This window comes from Oratosquilla oratoria, chromosome 31 (assembly GCF_046742065.1).
Source record: "Oratosquilla oratoria isolate Oo_2021 chromosome 31, ASM4674206v1, whole genome shotgun sequence".
NCBI classification, from domain to species: Eukaryota; Metazoa; Arthropoda; class Malacostraca; order Stomatopoda; family Squillidae; genus Oratosquilla; species Oratosquilla oratoria.
Genome location: NC_134807.1, coordinates 36,627,663 through 36,645,162, shown reverse-complemented (window position 1 = coordinate 36,645,162; position 17,500 = coordinate 36,627,663). Strand labels below are relative to the sequence as shown.

Here is a 17,500-nt window from a genome sequence, read left to right as displayed (position 1 = left end):
AGGACGGACCTAGATGACATCAGGAGACAATTAAATAGAATGAATCCGCAGATCTAATTCACTATGGAAGAGAAAAAAGAGGGAAAGCTCCCGTTTTTGGATACCTTGTTAATCAAGACAACTGAGGGCCTCCAATTCAGGGTTTACAGAAATCCTACGAACCGTGATGACTTCGCACACTACCTATCGGCACATAATGAGAGGACGAAAAAGGGGGCGGTCATGGGCTTTTTCCTACGTGCCTACAGGATTTGCAGTGATAAATTCCTGAAGGAGGAGATCGAATACGTCATCGCGGCTTTCTTGAGACTTGGCTACCCCAAGGGCTTGATCCTGAGCTTAAGACGAAGAGCGGAAGAAATCATCCACGTAAGCAGGTTTAAAGAAAGAGATGCACCGCCACCAACAGAACATAGTACATGCCGCTTCCTAATTCTGAGAAGATAGGAGAAATTACTAGAATGCTCAAAAGTACAGAAATAAAAGCAGTGATAACATCGGGAATGAAGCTCGGTGATATATTAAGAAGCGTAGGGGGAGTGAGGACAACGTCGAGTATAAGATCCCATGCACATCATGCGATAAAGCATATTATGGAGAGACGAAGAAGGGGCTTAACACAAGGATCAGGGAATATAAGACCGACCTCCGTCACCATAGGCTCACCAACGCAATGATGGTGCGTGTAGACGAATCTGGGCACCTCCCATAATGGAACCGGGCCGAGGTATTACACATAGGTATGAATAACCAGGAAATCCATAGAAGCTGCATACATCACTACCCGTCCCAACATCAATAGTAAGGCTGCCAGCTTCATTTGGGTTAAATCCTCAGCGGGTATAGCGCTTCACGATTGGCTGTCTCAGCGGACACAGAGTTCTACGCTCGCATACTCCCTTGAGCCACCAAGCGTGTATATAAACACTGCATGATCCAGTATGCTCATTCCTTTGAGAAGGTGAATAGATAAAACGTCAGGAATAAACGCTTCACTTCCAGTATGTGTTTCCTTTGCCGTGTTTATGTAATATGAATTTCTTTCCCTGCGTCTTTATAGAGATCTATCAATATACCATCTTCCTCAGGTGCTTTTCCTCGTTTCATATTTTTTAGAGCAAATTCTACTTCTTCCTTTATAATTTTTGGTACATTACTAACGCCTACGGATGAATTTACTGACTCAACTACGGTCTTCAACGAGTGAAGTTATTGATAAAAATTATTCTACTCCTTTTACCATTCTGTCTCTGCATTTAATGATTTCTCCATTTCTATTTTTCAGACATCATTTGTTGTCTTCTAAAACATGTCTGCGCTCAGTCTCTTTAATACTTTTACCTTTCTGAATATTTTTCTCTATTTCATCCATGTTTCTCTTTCTTTTCTCTGATCTCTGCCTTTTGTTGATAAGCTTGTTTAGTTCTACTCTTTCTATTTTGTCTCTACTGCTTTTAATCTGCATGGTCCTTCTTCTTATAATTAGATGATTTGTAGCTTTGGGGTACTCTTTTTCTCCAATCTTTTTTGTACTCCCTACTTTCTCTGCCGATTCCCTAATGATATTCACTAAATTCAAATTCATTCTATCAACGATGTCCTTGTGAGATTTTACAGTTTTTAATCTATTCTTAATTTCTAACTGAAATTTCTTTTTATTATCCCTAATCTTTGAAAGGCTGAATTTCTTTTTTAAAACTAGTTTATTTCTCTTGGATCTGAAATTGAATTTAGCTGTGCAACCTACCGTCCTATGGCCACTACCTATGTTGACTTAATTCATGACCGTAACATTGCTAACGCCCTTGCTCTCATCTCCTAATATGAAGTCTACGTCGTTCTTTGTTGTTCCATTTGGACTTCTCCAGGTCCATATGGGACCTACACGCTTTTGGAAGAAAGTGTTCATTATCTCCATGTTGTAGTTCTCTGCAAAATTGACTAACATCTCGCCTCCGTCATTTTCTTTACCTACTCCAAACTTCCTGATACACGACTCCTCTCCCATCTTCTTCCCCACTTTAGCATTAAAATCGCCTATTACCAGCGTGTACTTACTTTTATCTTGATTCATTTACTGACTTAAATCATCATAGAAGGATTCGATTTTATCGTCTGAATTCTGTGAAGTTGGTGCATAAACCTGCACTAGTTTTTAGAGTGTACCTTTTACACAGCCTAATCACATTCCACTACTGAACTTGACTACGTTATCAGCAACCTCTCGGTTTACCAATAATCCTACTTCACTAGATCTTTCTTTGTCTTTACCTCTATAGTAGAACAGGTGGTGACCATCTTTTAGTTGCATCAGCTTTTCTTCCGCTCTTCGGACTTCGCTCAGTCCTACGATGTCCCATTTGATGTTGTCTAGTTCTTCCATTAAACTCTCCAGCCTGTGGTCTTCTGAGAGAGTTCTTACGTTATAAGTATATATTTTAATTTTCTTCATGTTTAATGTCCAAAACTTAGATCTGCTTGGACAGTGCTTGCTCACATTCGGTGGCATATTGCCCGTAAGCACACGAGGCAATGCGGTTAGACCTTTAGGACACAATAATACAACAGGAACGCCCGGTTTTTTTTGTTGTTGTTGTACTATTCATGTTTGCTATGAAAGGGTTTTGGCAGTAATTTCATCTCCATAACAACTGGCTTCTGGTGAGATATTTCTCTGGTGTCACCTTATTTATTTTATTCGGTGAATCCCTATATCTATAGTGTGCCCAATAGTTCACACCGTCATTATGACGGTACCCCATATATCTATGAGGAATTTCCCTGTTTGCCATCAGGAACGTGCTAGTTAGCAATGGGTCATGCAGCTGTGTGTATGATCTGCTGTTTGTCTTATCTTTCTTATAAAACCTGTTTAATATGGCTGACCCTGCAGAGGTTTTCTCTCTATCGTCATAGCTGTTGTAATCATTAAGATTATCAATGTGTCAACTCTCGGATAGGGTCAGACACCACAGAACATCAAATGCACTAGTGCTTCACATCGATCAAGATCATCTACAGGAATTGGAAAGAAGCCCACATATTTCATAGGAAACTGGAAAAAAAAGCAAAGCTTTGGAGGCGGCATATATTTCCACCGAAAACACTGCTAATTCTCGAGAGGGGTTCATGTCGTGGGCTCAAACGTCAGAATAAATCCCTAACGGTTCCCTGTGTTTATCTCACCACCCATCCACTCATATATATATATATATAAATATATATATATATATATATATATATATATATACATATATATATATATATATATATACATATATATATATATATATATATATACATATATAAAAAAATTGTGACAGTTGCATGCAGGATTCGAACCCGCTGTACTCGGCCATCCGTAAATTACCTTCCCAGTGCCCTAACCACTAGACCACAGAGACTAAAAATCCTTGAAACCTGGAATCGAACTGATTCCCGAGGGAAGGAAGATCACTTATTACGGTGATCCGAAATTCCTGTTTTACTCAAGGACCAGCCCACCAGTGGTATGGGGTAAGGGCCGGGTCGAATCCCTTTCACGCTTATCGCCATTGTAACTATGAGAGTAATTCGCTAATAGCAGCGACATCAAACCGATCATTTTTTTGTGACAGTTGCATGCAGGATTCGAACCCGCTGTACTCGGCCATCCGTAAATTACCTTCCCAGTGCCCTAACCACTAGACCACAGAGACTAAAAATCCTTGAAACCTGGAATCGAACTGATTCCCGAGGGAAGGAAGATCACTTATTACGGTGATCCGAAATTCCTGTTTTACTCAAGAACCAGCCCACCAGTGGTATGGGGTAAGGGCCGGGTCGAATCCCTTTCACGCTTATCGCCATTGTAACTATGAGAGTAATTCGCTAATAGCAGCGACATCAAACCGATATTTTTTTTGTGACAGTTGCATGCAGGATTCGAACCCGCTGTACTCGGCCATCCGTAAATTACCTTCCCAGTACAGCGGGTACAGCGGGTACAGCGGGTTCGAATCCTGCATGCAACTGTCACAAAAAAAATTATCGGTTTGATGTCGCTGCTATTAGCGAATTACTCTCATAGTTACAATGGCGATAAGCGTGAAAGGGATTCGACCCGGCCCTTACCCCATACCACTGGTGGGCTGGTCCTTGAGTAAAACAGGAATTTCGGATCACCGTAATAAGTGATCTTCCTTCCCTCGGGAATCAGTTCGATTCCAGGTTTCAAGGATTTTTAGTCTCTGTGGTCTAGTGGTTAGGGCACTGGGAAGGTAATTTACGGATGGCCGAGTACAGCGGGTTCGAATCCTGCATGCAACTGTCACAAAAAAAAATATCGGTTTGATGTCGCTGCTATTAGCGAATTACTCTCATAGTTACAATGGCGATAAGCGTGAAAGGGATTCGACCCGGCCCTTACCCCATACCACTGGTGGGCTGGTCCTTGAGTAAAACAGGAATTTCGGATCACCGTAATAAGTGATCTTCCTTCCCTCGGGAATCAGTTCGATTCCAGGTTTCAAGGATTTTTAGTCTCTGTGGTCTAGTTGCATGCAACTGTCACAAAAAAAATTATCGGTTTGATGTCGCTGCTATTAGCGAATTAAACTCATATATACATATATATATACATATACATACATATTTACATATATGCAAAGTAGACCACTTGAAATAAGAAACTAACGAAGCAGAGCGATTTCGTATATTACATCTTCAGTGCCAGAAGCACTTTTTGTACTGAAGATGTAATATACTGTACGAAAGCGCTCTGCTTCGTTAGTTTCTTTTTCCAAGTGGTCTACTTTGCATAAGTGAACACACGTACCCGTGTTCTTTCCAGCATATATATATATATATATATATATATATATATATATGTATTTATATGTATGTATATGTATATATATGTATATAATATATATATATATATATAATATGTGTATTTATATGTATGTTATATATATATATGTATATATATACATATGTACATATACATATACATATACACATACACACACATATATATATATATATATATATATACATATACATATACACATATTTATATATATATATATATATATATATATATATATATATGTATGTTTATGTGTGTGTGTGTGCGTGTGTGTGTGTGTGCGTGTGTGTGTGTGTGTGCGTGTGTGTGTATGTGTGTGTGTGTGTGTGTGTGTGTGTGTGTGTGTGTGTGTGTGTGTGTGTGTGTGTGTGTGTGTGTGTGTGTGTGTGTGTGTGTGTGTGTGTGTGTGTGTGTGTGTGTGTGTGTGTGTGTGTGTGTGTGTGTGTGTGTGTGTGTGTGTGTGTGTGTGTGTGTGTGTGTGTGTGTGTGTGTGTGTTTGTGCATGTGTATGTGTTTGTCTGTTTGTGTGCGTTTATTTGTGTGTATGTGTATATGTGTGTGAGTGTGTTTCTGTGTGGAATATCTTAAAGTATAATTCAAGATATTGTAACTCTTTTGAGTTTGCACATGGTTAAGTAGGAGAATTTTTTGTTGTTGACATTAACAGACATTTCATGTGTTTCGTGTTCTGTCATGTAGTCATATGTATACTGAAAATTTCCCTAGATGCTCTCCCTGTGTGCTAGTACTGTGAAGTGAAAAAGCCTTAGTGATTACATGTTATCAAGTGCCTTCGTAAAAAAGATGGCGAGACAGAGTTAGGGAGAGAGAGAGGGGAGAGAGAGAGAGAGAGAGAGAGAGAGAGAGAGGAGAGAAAAAAGTATATGTAAGCTTGTGAATTTGTACACGTGTGTGTCCTCAACTTTACTTACTTAGGCAAGTGCTCCCTGATCGAGTCGATGGCACGACGAACCGTGGATTTTTCCTTGTTTTCCCGCTCTTTCTCTCTTTGGGCTTTCCTCTGCTTGCGGCGAGCGTCGGTATGTGGATTCTCTGCCATCACATCAATGTCCTCGGCATCTGACTCAACACGCCGTTCAGGAAGCTTACCATGCTTGCCTATCAGCCAGAATGTCTCCATAGACCCCTTGCCCTTTATCAGATCAAATCACAATAGAAAAAAATTATGATATCAAACTCTTATCATTTAGGTAACAAAACACTTGAATAAAACCAATAGTATTTGTAATTCAATATTCTTTACTATGACTGGGCAAGAAAATCTTAGGAACTTTTCAGCCCAGTTTTGCATTAAGCTTACTATTTCTAGGAGTATCGCAGTGTTACCTTAACTTCCATTTCTCCTCTCAATTTCATGATGAACCCTCCAATCCCGTCAAGAGCTTCTTTCGTTGCTGCAGTAATGTGGATCTTAAATGCTGAAAAAGATTTATGACCATACAGGGAGCCAAGACAGTAGATAGCATCCTACTGTCATGAATATGAGTACTTCATATAGAAAAAATCTGTACATTTCGCAAGGAAAGTAAAAGTCACTATACTATATAACAAGAGTCGAAACTTACGCAAACCCGTTGATTCCATCTTTGAGGCTATATTAACGGACTCCCCGAAGAGTGTATACCGTGGCATCTTGCTTCCCACAACCCCGGCGACCACAGGACCCGTGTGGATACCGATCCGAATCTGAAGTCTCTCACCCGGCATATGCGGAACCACAAAGTTTTCCGTGGCGTGGAGGAGATCCAGGGCCATAGATGCAATCTCAGCGGCGTGGTCCTTTCCTGAAATTCAGCCTCGCGTTAGATTTACCCCTAGTAGGAGGAGTATCAAGGGTTATCATGAGATATTTTCCTTTGTAGGGAGGATAGGAAGGAATGTATTCAACATTGTGCACAGTATCACATTCCATCAGAATGGCAACGGAATTTCTTCCCTGGTGATGATGAACGGATAAGATGATAAAGATTATAACATGGTAACTTTGTGTAACAGGTTTGCGACACTGCTAGTACACATCATCTTAGTGATAATTTCCTAATTAAGGTACATTGACCTTTTTCAATGGTCACAGTAGCCTTGATATATCTCGGTAGTAATGGTGTATAGTGAATGATTTTGTGCAGTGACATACAGCATGTACTACCTCTACAGTAACATGGAAAGGCAAATTCAAATATCTGATATTTATACTACTGGTGCAGTTCCTTAGGCACTGAGTAAATACTATTACGGTGCTGTTACAAGAGAGTTACTGCATTACTGGTATAGTGGGCAAGGTGAAAGGCTATAAGTGCAAAGCCAGACATGGCAATGCAACAAGCCTAGTGCAAACGATGACAATGCGTTGCAACACGATGCTGCTCGCGTCTTGAAACTGCGAGCCTTGAGGATGAGGAGATGATTGAGCGATTAGTAGGTGACACACAAGCAGTGCTGCCTGACTGCGCATTGTCATCGGTAAGGAGTGGAGCGGGAAATCTGCTAAAACGCCTTTTCGTCTCCGAAAAGAGGTTCAAGAACTGCCACAGAGTAACAAGATCAAAGTACTTCACATTAAAGTGGAATACATCTGGACCCAGACATGTATTTTCAGCTTCCTGAAAACAACGAGCGAAAGTCCAAAGGTGATCCACTTGAACATGTCTTTGTGCAAAGCATTATTGGAAGGGATCGTACCTAGTCCTGCGTGGCTCATGATTTTATACACTGGTGACGTGTATATCAGACGGTCCAGGTTCGTCGACCCTTTTATTGTGTCTAGAAGGAGAAACAATATTTCTTATCTTTGAAATATTCTGAGATTCCAAATAATTCAGAAAGCTGTTTTGGAAAGCTAACTTCTCCAAAGAATTCAGACGATTGTCCATTTGCTCGCTCATCCTTGTATCAGATAGAGGTTATCCACATTGATTATTCACGCATTCCTATCTTAAGAGATTTTCTATTTTGAAGTTACGGTGAAAGTATGACATGACTGTGTGATCCCGCAACATCCCCATCAATCTACGCCAATTTTCTCAACTCTACTTCACTTAGAAAAAAAAAATCACCACAACTCTGACTTCATGATTCCCTACTGTAGCGCCCACATTAAGACAAACAGAAGCAACTTGATCATGATGGCTCTGAGATCTGGCGTGTCACAGGATCGCTCAATCACTCCAAGTCCCAGATGAGGGCAGTCCGAAGCCAGGTCAATGCAGAGGATTAAAGTGAAAAGTCTAGTGAATACCTTTAAGGTCACAATAGATTGCAAGGAGGGAAAGGCATTGTGTTTGAAAATAAAAATTTCTAATTATCAAATTAAATAAAAAAAATAACATGGTGAAGTAAGGTTACTTGTGTCAAAAAAGTAAGAAATACAAATTATTTAAAGCTAGGGAAACCATAGTTGGTCAGGAAAAGGAGAAAAGAGGATTTGGTAAAATAAATAAAAGCAAAGCGAAGACAAATTCAAAAGTGAAATGGGATGATAAAAAAAAATGAAAAAATATATAAGATTAGATAAGGATATTTGAACTCTAGAATAGTAAAACGGAAGATGGAAAATGAACTGAATCATGAAGATAAAAGCCCACAAGGGCAAATGAAAATCTCAAGGGAGGAGTACAAAGCCTAAGAAGCACGGGATACCAGGGTTTAATTAACTAAGACTTAGAAAGGAAATAAACCGGTGCTGACTTCTGGCATGAGAAGAAAAATACAGGGAATATTCTACTATCTATGCAAGGCTTATCATGCTTTTTATCATTTAGAGCTTCCCCCTCCCCAATCATCCTTTTAAACGCAAAGTTAACTTGAATGAAAAGGCAGACAGGTGAGCCACACGCTTTTACATGATAAAAGGAAAAGTATTCGTAAGTGCAAATATGGTAAAGGATTGAAGTAATTGATCAGAAGCAGAGTTACCTTCTCCCCTCTGAGGTAGTCCAGAAGCCACCATGTAGGCATCTCCGATGGTTTCGATCTTGTAGACTTCATAAAGCTCAATTCTTGAGTCGAACATCTTGTAGAGGGCGTTGAGCAAAGAAATAACCTGCCAAATATTACCTGTCACTATTTAATCTTCTTGATCCAAAAGATCACGTTACAGTATACTGTGGTTTATCACTACAATGGAAGCAGGGAATCCTAAATCCAGCAGCTACATTTTTTTTATTTGGTATTCTAGATATAGTTCCATAAAATTCATTCACACTTCATGTCAACAATATCAAGTTATAACTTCTGCATCTTATCATCATTATCCTTTTCATGCAACAGTCGTATTATCTATTTAATCAACTTATGCTGACAAAGTATCAAATAATCATTTAACTTTATTGGTTGACTCAAACTATTTTAGGGTTTATTCTCCTAGCTTTCTGGTGTCTTTAAGTGAAGGATCCTCCGATTTAGCTAAAGGGGTATGTACTGACAAAAACCACGATACATCTCAAAGTATTATACTAGTCACCTGACTATAAAAAAGAACTATGTAGACACGTTCATCGTTGTTTGAATTGCTTATTTTCTTTTTCTGGCTGCCGACAAGCAACTTTATTCAGCCAATGAAAACCCCTCCCAAACTGAAGTGTCAAGGATACCTTCTGAATAGGTAATTTTTTTTTTTTTTCAAAGTTCCAACCTCATATGTTTCTCCTTGCCGTTCAAACGACTTGCCTACATGCTAAATATCTAACGTAAATGAACAATTTACACTAAAGAAATGACCACTGACGTGCCCGGTCCTATCTGAAATCTCTGTAGAACTTAGAATAAAATATATAAACATCATACAAGAATATTAATGTACGACAAAACAAAGGAGTTTCTTCTCGTCTTTTTTTCATGAAAGTCGCAGTTGCCGACAAGACTGGCGAGTTAAACACCATATGAGGACGGAGCCTTTATTTGTACGACGTTTCGCTTATTACAGCTTTTTCAAGTACAAGTTGAGATTTTTTTTTTTTTTTTTTTTTTTTTTTTTTATAATTTTAGTCCCTGCGGAGCTAGCCGATTTCAGGACTGTCTTTAATTGCTTCTATGGCCGTAATATCTTATTTATTTATTAATTCAATTTTATATTTTATATATTCATTTACCGGAGTGCGGAATTTTGTTATATTTGACCCGGCTGGAGGGGGTCATAGTAGGCCTCCCACGGGGGAAGAGCAGATTAGGCTGGCAGCCAGGATTATTTGAGATTTTCCGGCGTCTGATGTGCTGTTTGCCCTCAATTGGTCTAGGGCGGTGGAGGGATCTCCGGAGAGATTTCTTAAAACTTTAAAATGGTCCCTGAACTGTCTGCAAACGAAAAGGCAGTGATTGAAAGAGACCTGTTCACTGCCACAGGTACAGAGAAGATTTAGAAATTTGGTTCGCCAATGATTTACCCTTATTCTGGATATCATGGCTAACATATAAGGGGGTACAGAGGGGAAGGTCGGGGGTTTTCCTCCGTGACAGGTTGTTGTCGGCCATCCCCGAGCGATGGCAGTGGCGGTGAAGTCTGCCTTCCAGGTCTCCCAGATGGCTCTGTTGATCTTGTGCAGGGCGTCGCTGACCGTGAATTTGATGGAAATCATGTCCTCTTCAGGCGCCAGGGCGCCCTTCTTGGCTGCCCCATCCGCCTTTTCATTACCGTGCAACCCCACATGTGAGGGAACCCATTGATATCTTATCTGAATATCTTTGTTGGAGGCCTCAGCAGTGAGGTGCAGTATTTCTTGCAAAATGTCTGGTTGCGAGTCGCATTGACAGCTCTGAAGTGCCTTAAGGCTGGCTCTTGAATCTGAGAGCACGGTGATGCAAGCTGGCGGATGGGGAAGAGCGAGAACTATTTTAATGGCTTCCCGAATGGCGATTAATTCGGCCGAGAAGATGGAGGTGGGGGGAAGCTTCACGGAGATGGACTCTTGTGTGTTTTCCAAGAATATCCCTGCGCCTGTGCGGCCATCCTCAAGCACAGAGCCATCTGTGTAGACAAGGAAGTCCTCCTTGTACTCCGTCCTTATCATCTCCCTCACATGTGCTAGGAGAAGATGCGGACCGTCTTGGCATCTCAATCCCGGAATTTCTGAGACAACTGTTGGTGGTTTGAGTACCCAGGGGTGAAAGAGATCCACCTGACACTGGGTAACAAGTTGTCTCGCATCGGGAGGAACCCCGGCTTTTATGCAGAGGTCCTTGACAGAGCCAGGCAGACCTTGAATGTGCGTCGTCTGTGAGACCGGCAACCAATCCTCCCGGAGTTCCTCATCCGTAGAATTTGCAACTTTAGCACTGGTGAACAAGTATTTGCAGGCATCTTTCTTCAGTTGATACCAAAGAGGAAGAACACCTGCTTCATTATACACTTGTTCATGTGGAACTGATGCTGGCAAACCGAGACCCAGGCGGAGCGCTTGGCACTCCACTCTGGCTAATCTACACACTACCCCCGGGGGAAGATCGTGCATGGCAGGAGATCCGAAGAGGAGCCGGGAGCGTACCAGACTCTTGACCATGGATATCAGTGTTTCCCTCCTTTGACCCCAGGGCTCTCGGCGGATGACTCGGACGAGGTTTAGGGCTCGTCTGGCGTTTATTATGACCTGATTTATGTGGCTAGTCCATTTTCCGTCTCTCTGGAAGATGACCCCCAAATATCGAACTGCCTTAGCTGGGTATATGGGAGTTCCGTCCACTGTGATGTAATTCCAGTCAGGGTAGTCTCCTCTGTTGTAACCTATGCCGTGGACTGGCATGTAAACAGTCTTTGATGCGGAGAGCATGAAGCCCAGGTCGGTCAGTTGGGTCATTACCAGGTCAACCTGTCTCTGAAAGAGACGGAGTTCTGACTTGTGCTGGTCAGAATCCTTTTTGGGCCGCCTGTGCCTAGTTTTCCTCCATAATGCTATGTCATCAGCATAGGCTGTGACGACAGTGTCCTTTCTCACTCCTTTTCCTACATCCCCAAGGAGCAATGTGAAGAGAAGCAGGGCAACTACAGAGCCCTGGGGGACTCCCATATCAATGGTTGACGATCGGCTGAGGTGTCCTTTCCAGCGTACAACCATGGATCGACCTGAAAGGAAGGACTGCACAAATTTGTACAGTCCCGGCGAAACTCCAATAGACTTGAGTTTAGATAGCAGTTTACCGTGCCAGACGGTATCAAAAGCTTTGGCAATATCTAAAAAGCACGTCTGTAGAATCCGTCTCTGTCTTTGGGCCCTACGTATATGTTCGGAGAGTCGCACGATGTGGTCAGTGATGCTTCTCCCTTTTCTAAATCCGGCTTGAAGTTTTGGGAGGGCTTCCTTATCTTCCACCTGGGACTTCAGTCGATTCAATACTATTCTCTCATAGAGCTTTCCTACGTGGGAGGTGAGAGAGACAGGCCTGTAGTTGGTTACGCTTTTCCTGCTTTTGTTTGCCTTGGGAATTGGTACCACAATAGCGTGCTTCCAGGCGCTAGGAACAACGCCTTGCCTCCAGCATTTGTTATATAATCTTAGCAGATTCATTTGCATGGAAAGCGGCAGTTGCTGTAGGAGAGGGTATGTGACCTTATCTGCTCCAGGCGACTTCTTGTTTGTCCGGGTTGCCCTGAGTGCCCAGCGCAATTCTTGTAGGGTTAGGCTCGAGTCTTCCCCTTTCGGTGGAGAAAGATCCATTCGGGATTCTTGTTCGCGACGGAGGCGCAGTTGTGCTTCGGGGAGGCTGGCCATGGTACTTGCACTGGCAAAGTGGTGGAGAAAGCTTTCAGCCTTCTCCTCAGGAGTGCACAGGATCGTACCGTCTGGGGCTGTAAGGTCATTATCCGGTGGGTTATATCGGCTCTTTAGGATCTTGACCTTTTTCCAAGCTGCGCTTAGGTCCAAAGTGTTGTCCTTGCTATCCATCCAGTATGCAAGCTTTGCTTGGGCTATGGTCCTCTTGCAACGCGAATTTGTTGTCTTCATCTCGATGAAGGCTTCTTCCGACCCTTCTCTCTTGTACCGATGGTAGGCCAACCTTTTGTTGTGGACAGCAATCTTGCAGTCCTCCGTCCACCAAGGGTGGCCACGCCTTCCCTGACCTATGCTGACGAAGGGGATTGCGTGTCTAGCTGCTGCCAGAACTATGCCGGTGAACTGCTGATTTAAGCTGTCCACAGAGTTGTCGAGGTCTAGGATAATGTCATCGTTGTTCAAGAACTCTTTGTATGCAGTCCAGTTTGCCTTTTGAAGGTTAAGGTTTCCTTGCAGTGGAGGCAGGTGGACTACAGGTGAGAGGTGTATGGAGACGCAGATAGGGAGATGATCTGAAGACAAAGGGTCCCCAAGTGTGAACCAGTCCGTGGCTCCCGCTAGGTTTGAGGATACGAAAGATAAGTCGATGGCTGACTTACTGTGCCCTACCACGTCTGGAACTCTGGTGTGGGTGCCATCGTTGAGGAGGACCATATCCACGGAGTCTAACTGTGAGGCGAGTTCAGGAGAGGAATGGGGATATTCGTCTTCCCATAGGGCGTCGCGACGATTAAAATCCCCTACCACTACCCAGTTGTCAGTGAAGGCTCCAAGCCATTCAAAGTGCCTAGTCGTTTCTGGATTGTAATAATTTAGGATGTTAATGGTCTGGTCTTCTTTCACCTTGACAGAAGAGACCGTACCATATCCTGCCTCCAGTGGAGGTCCAGGCAAGGTTCCGACTTGGGCGGCTAATCCTAGGGAGACATACGTGGCTACCTTTGCTTCGCCTGAATCATCGGTCCCATAGAAGGGAGGGTAGTGGTAGCCTGGCAGAGTTGGTAGATGGAGAGGGCGTTTCCGAAGTGATTGTAGTGCAATTACCTCGTAGTGGTGTTTGGCGAGATGCTGCACTAGTTGATCCCAGGCAGTGTTTATTGCCCGACAGTTCCATTGCATAATTCTAAGCACAGCCATGATTTCCAATTTCCATGATTGTACTAAGAATCACGAAGATTCCGTCTAGAAGCCGAGCTGCCTGTGGGTTGGAACGAGCTAGATCTTTTTGTATTGTTTCGACTGTGGCTTTCAGGCTCTCGGTGGAGCTTGAGAGGGGGGTGGAGGGCGCTGGGAGTAAGGCTGCTCTGTCGTGTGAGAGTGCCCTTATTTCTTTTTCCACTATGGGAGGAGACGTCTCAGGAGGAAGGTTCGTGTTGGTGGGGAAGGATCCCTCGGGGTGGGGGGAGATGATCTGGCCTGTCTTTCTTCTCCTTATCTTACGTTTCTTAATCCTCTTCTTGTCTTCCATTTCCGTGGTAGTGGTCGTCGGGGGTTTGGCAGGCGGCGTTTCTTTGGGGGCACAGACTTCCTCACTTGTTGGTGGAGGCTCAGTGCCAGGTGATTTAACCGCCTGGGTTGGGGGTGCGTTTTCTAAAAGGTGTTTAGGGGACCTGGGCGCTGTCCCAAAGTCCCTCTCCTTTGCCCACTCTTCTTTAAGGTGGGTAGTCCATCGCTCCCTGGCAGCAGCTAGCGCTTCCGAGAAGGTGACATATCTCTGGTTTTTTATCTCATGCGCTATCCTCCTAATAGTCACTTCTGGGCATCCGTGATAAGCAGCAGAGTGATTTCCACAGCAATTTACACAGAGAAATTGCTGCTCTCTGCAGTCCTGGGTAGGATGTCCTTTGCTGCATTTAGCGCACCGAGGTGCCTTGCGTCGGCACTCCTTCCTAGAGTGCCCCAGGAGTTGACACTTTGTGCATCTTTTTACTGGAGCGACGTAGGGGACAACTTGGTGTAAGGTATATCCTAATCTGACAGTGGAGGGAAGGGTGTCAGCAAGAAATGCCACTCTTACTGACCCTGTTGGTACGCCCTCCTTTGACATGAGCCTCTTGATATCATCGACGGGAAGATCTTGGGTCTCCAGGTCTCTCTTGAGCAAGCTCTCCGCGTCGTCATCGATGGGGACTCCCTTCACTACTCCCACGACGATTGTCTTGGGGATTCTGGTAATTATCTCGATTTTTTGGCGGTCCGTTCTTAGGACTGGGGTGCGTAGGAGCAGACCCTGCTGTTTTGCCGATGAGCAGCTAATCAGCCATTCTCCAGAGGGAGTTTGTCGAATTCCTTCGACTGGGCCCACAGTCTCCTTGATCAGCTGTGCTTGCCTCCAGGACCCCAGCTTTAGGAATCGGGCCGGATTCTCCGTGGGTTTGATTATCACTGGGAACTTCGACGGGCTATGTGAGGGTTGGGTTTTTTTGGGACGATGGCGGCGATTGTTGACAATCTGCCATCCTCCCTCCTTTGGCTTACAGTTTGACGCGGCGACAGTGGCATATGTCAAACTGGTCGACTGACCTTCCTTGTCTGCCTCTTTTAAGGCATTTGAGGGTGTAGGTGCGTCTGTTGGAGTTGATGGAGTGGGATGCTTGTCCATGGAAACTGCGTCAGGAAGGCTGTGTTCCGAAGTTTGGGCAGTGTCCATTTGCATTTCTTCAGGGGGATCCGGTCAGCAGTTTTGTGAAAGGGGTCTTCCATCCGCTGAGCACTTTCATTGGAGTAGGTGACTTTTAGTCTTTTTTTGCCGATGAGGTTCATCAGGGTCTTCATCATCTTCTTCGTCCTCGCTGGAGGAGAAGATGCTCTTGCGTTGAAAAGATTCTTCCATGTTCGTGTGTCCGGAATGGACTGGACGAACTTGTTGATCTGGATGTTGACACTCCGAGATCGTGATGAAAACAATGTGTTGTATCTGTGCACGTTTGCAAGTTGAGATACATATGCTTGAGATTAAATAAGGGGAAAGGATGGAACTGGGAGAGAAAAGGAGAAGGGGAAGGGAAGGAAGAGGAGGAGGAGGAGGAGGAGGAGAGGAGGAGGAGAAGGGGTGGTTGAACACTGGGAAAGGTTGAGAATCCTGGACCCAAACGTCCGTGGGCGAAATGTTCACAAAGGGTGGTTTAATTTTTTTTTTTTTTTTTTTTTTTTTTTTTTTTTTGCTGGCCATGGGTATTAGGGGAACTATGTGGGGCGAGATGTTAGACGTGCTCCTGTTTTGTTCAATAGTGTTCGTTACTTGAATGATCGCTGCTTCTAAACACTTCCTGCGGATTTTGTCTGGTTCTCGTATCAGCAGCTCTGCATTCTTCTAGTCCATAAGAGTAGTAATAGGCTTTTTCCTTAGGGCATTTAGGATATGCAGTGCAAAATACTTAGAACATTTCCAGAATTTCTTTTGGATAATTCCAGACAGCAGGCCGCTAAGATTCGGGAAAGCCGTAGGCAGCAGGACAGCACAAGAATACGTCTCGTGTTGCCAATCAGTGACGTTGCCACCAACCCGACACATATTTTAAGAACCACCAACTTCAAACTAGTATTCCAGACAAGCAGGACGATAAAAGACATCACGAAGACGAAAATATACAACAACCAAACACAGGGCACCAAAGCTGTTGTTTATCGTATTCCGTGTTCAGGATGTGATAAAGTTTACATCGGAGAAACGTCACGCGACCTGAATACACGAATACGTGAACACCATTACGACGTCAGGCATGATGTCACCACCAATGCATGTGTGACGCATAGAAACAAGGAAAGCCATCTTATGGACTGGAAGAATGCAGACAAAATCCACAGGAAGTGTTTAGAAGCAGCGATCATTCAAGGAACGAACACTATTGAACAAAACAGGGGTATGTTTAACATCTCGCCCCACATAGTTCCCCTAATACCCATGGCCAGCAGTTTTTTTTTTTTTTTTTTTTTTTTTTTAAATTTAAACCACCCCTTGTGAACATTTCGCCCACGGACGTTTGGGCCAGGATTCTCAACCTTTCCCAGTGTTCAACCCCCCCCCTTCTCCTCCTCCTCTCCTCCTCCTCTTCCTCCCCCCCCCCTTCTCCTTTTCTCTCCCCGTTCCTTCCTTTCCCCTTATTTATTCTCAAGCATATGTATCTCAACTTGTACTTGAAAAAGCTGTAATAAGCGAAACGTCGTACAAATAAAGGCTCCGTCCTCATATGGTGTATTCTCGTCTTTTCTATTTACGCGTGAGGAAACAAGGAGGGAGGGTCGCCGTGCAAACGAAGTGGTGGGGGTAAACAAGCTTAGGCCGCCCGGGCTTTGTTGTGGATGTGCCATGTCTTGCTGTATTGCTTCTAACTCGGAGCTAAGGCAAAAGGGGAGCAAAACAGTGTTAGATGGGTGTGGGATGGGTGGGCGTTGGGTGCCTGGCTTGGATGGCTACTTTCCTTGTAAGGGGAAATCAGTTTATTGGTATATACTGTATATAGATAGATAGAAGACGATGAACACCGAATTACCTGCATGGGCGTGCTCTCCGATGCAAGTTCAGTAAAACCCACGATGTCACTGAAGTAGATTGTTACGGACTCGTAGGTTTCAGCGGAGACTTGTTTACGCTGTTTGAGCTGCTGGGCCACAGAGGGTGGTAACATCTGGTAGAGAAGCTTGTCTGAGCGCTTCTTTTCATACCGTAACTCATAAGTCTTATACTGGAGAGTTTCCGTGAATGCCTAAACAAAGAAGAGATAATAAAAGTAAAAGATAACATCGGTCTTATTACTATAATAAGCAACAATAACAAAAAATTACATATAGGAAAACATGAGGACAAATAATAGTTATTATAAAATAGAATTATGAATGAATATAAATGATAATAATAATATCAGTGGTA

General features: G+C 43.4%; 1 protein-coding gene across 6 annotated transcripts in view; it reads right to left on the bottom strand.

The window, feature by feature from the left end:
- LOC143041525 (uncharacterized) overlaps positions 1-17,500 on the bottom strand; it is a 178,917-nt gene that overhangs the window by 104,966 nt on the left and 56,451 nt on the right. For 5 of the 6 annotated variants that reach the window (XM_076213501.1, XM_076213500.1, XM_076213505.1 and 2 more), the window contains exons 7-12: positions 17,124-17,336; positions 8,783-8,909; positions 7,550-7,630; positions 6,436-6,654; positions 6,197-6,288; positions 5,782-6,002 (exon numbers count right to left, since the gene is read on the bottom strand). In XM_076213501.1, the coding sequence (XP_076069616.1) occupies positions 5,782-6,002; positions 6,197-6,288; positions 6,436-6,654; positions 7,550-7,630; positions 8,783-8,909; positions 17,124-17,336 (953 nt within the window). The remainder of the gene's footprint in view (positions 1-5,781; positions 6,003-6,196; positions 6,289-6,435; positions 6,655-7,549; positions 7,631-8,782; positions 8,910-17,123; positions 17,337-17,500) is intronic. The other variant, XM_076213503.1, reaches the window with a different exon arrangement.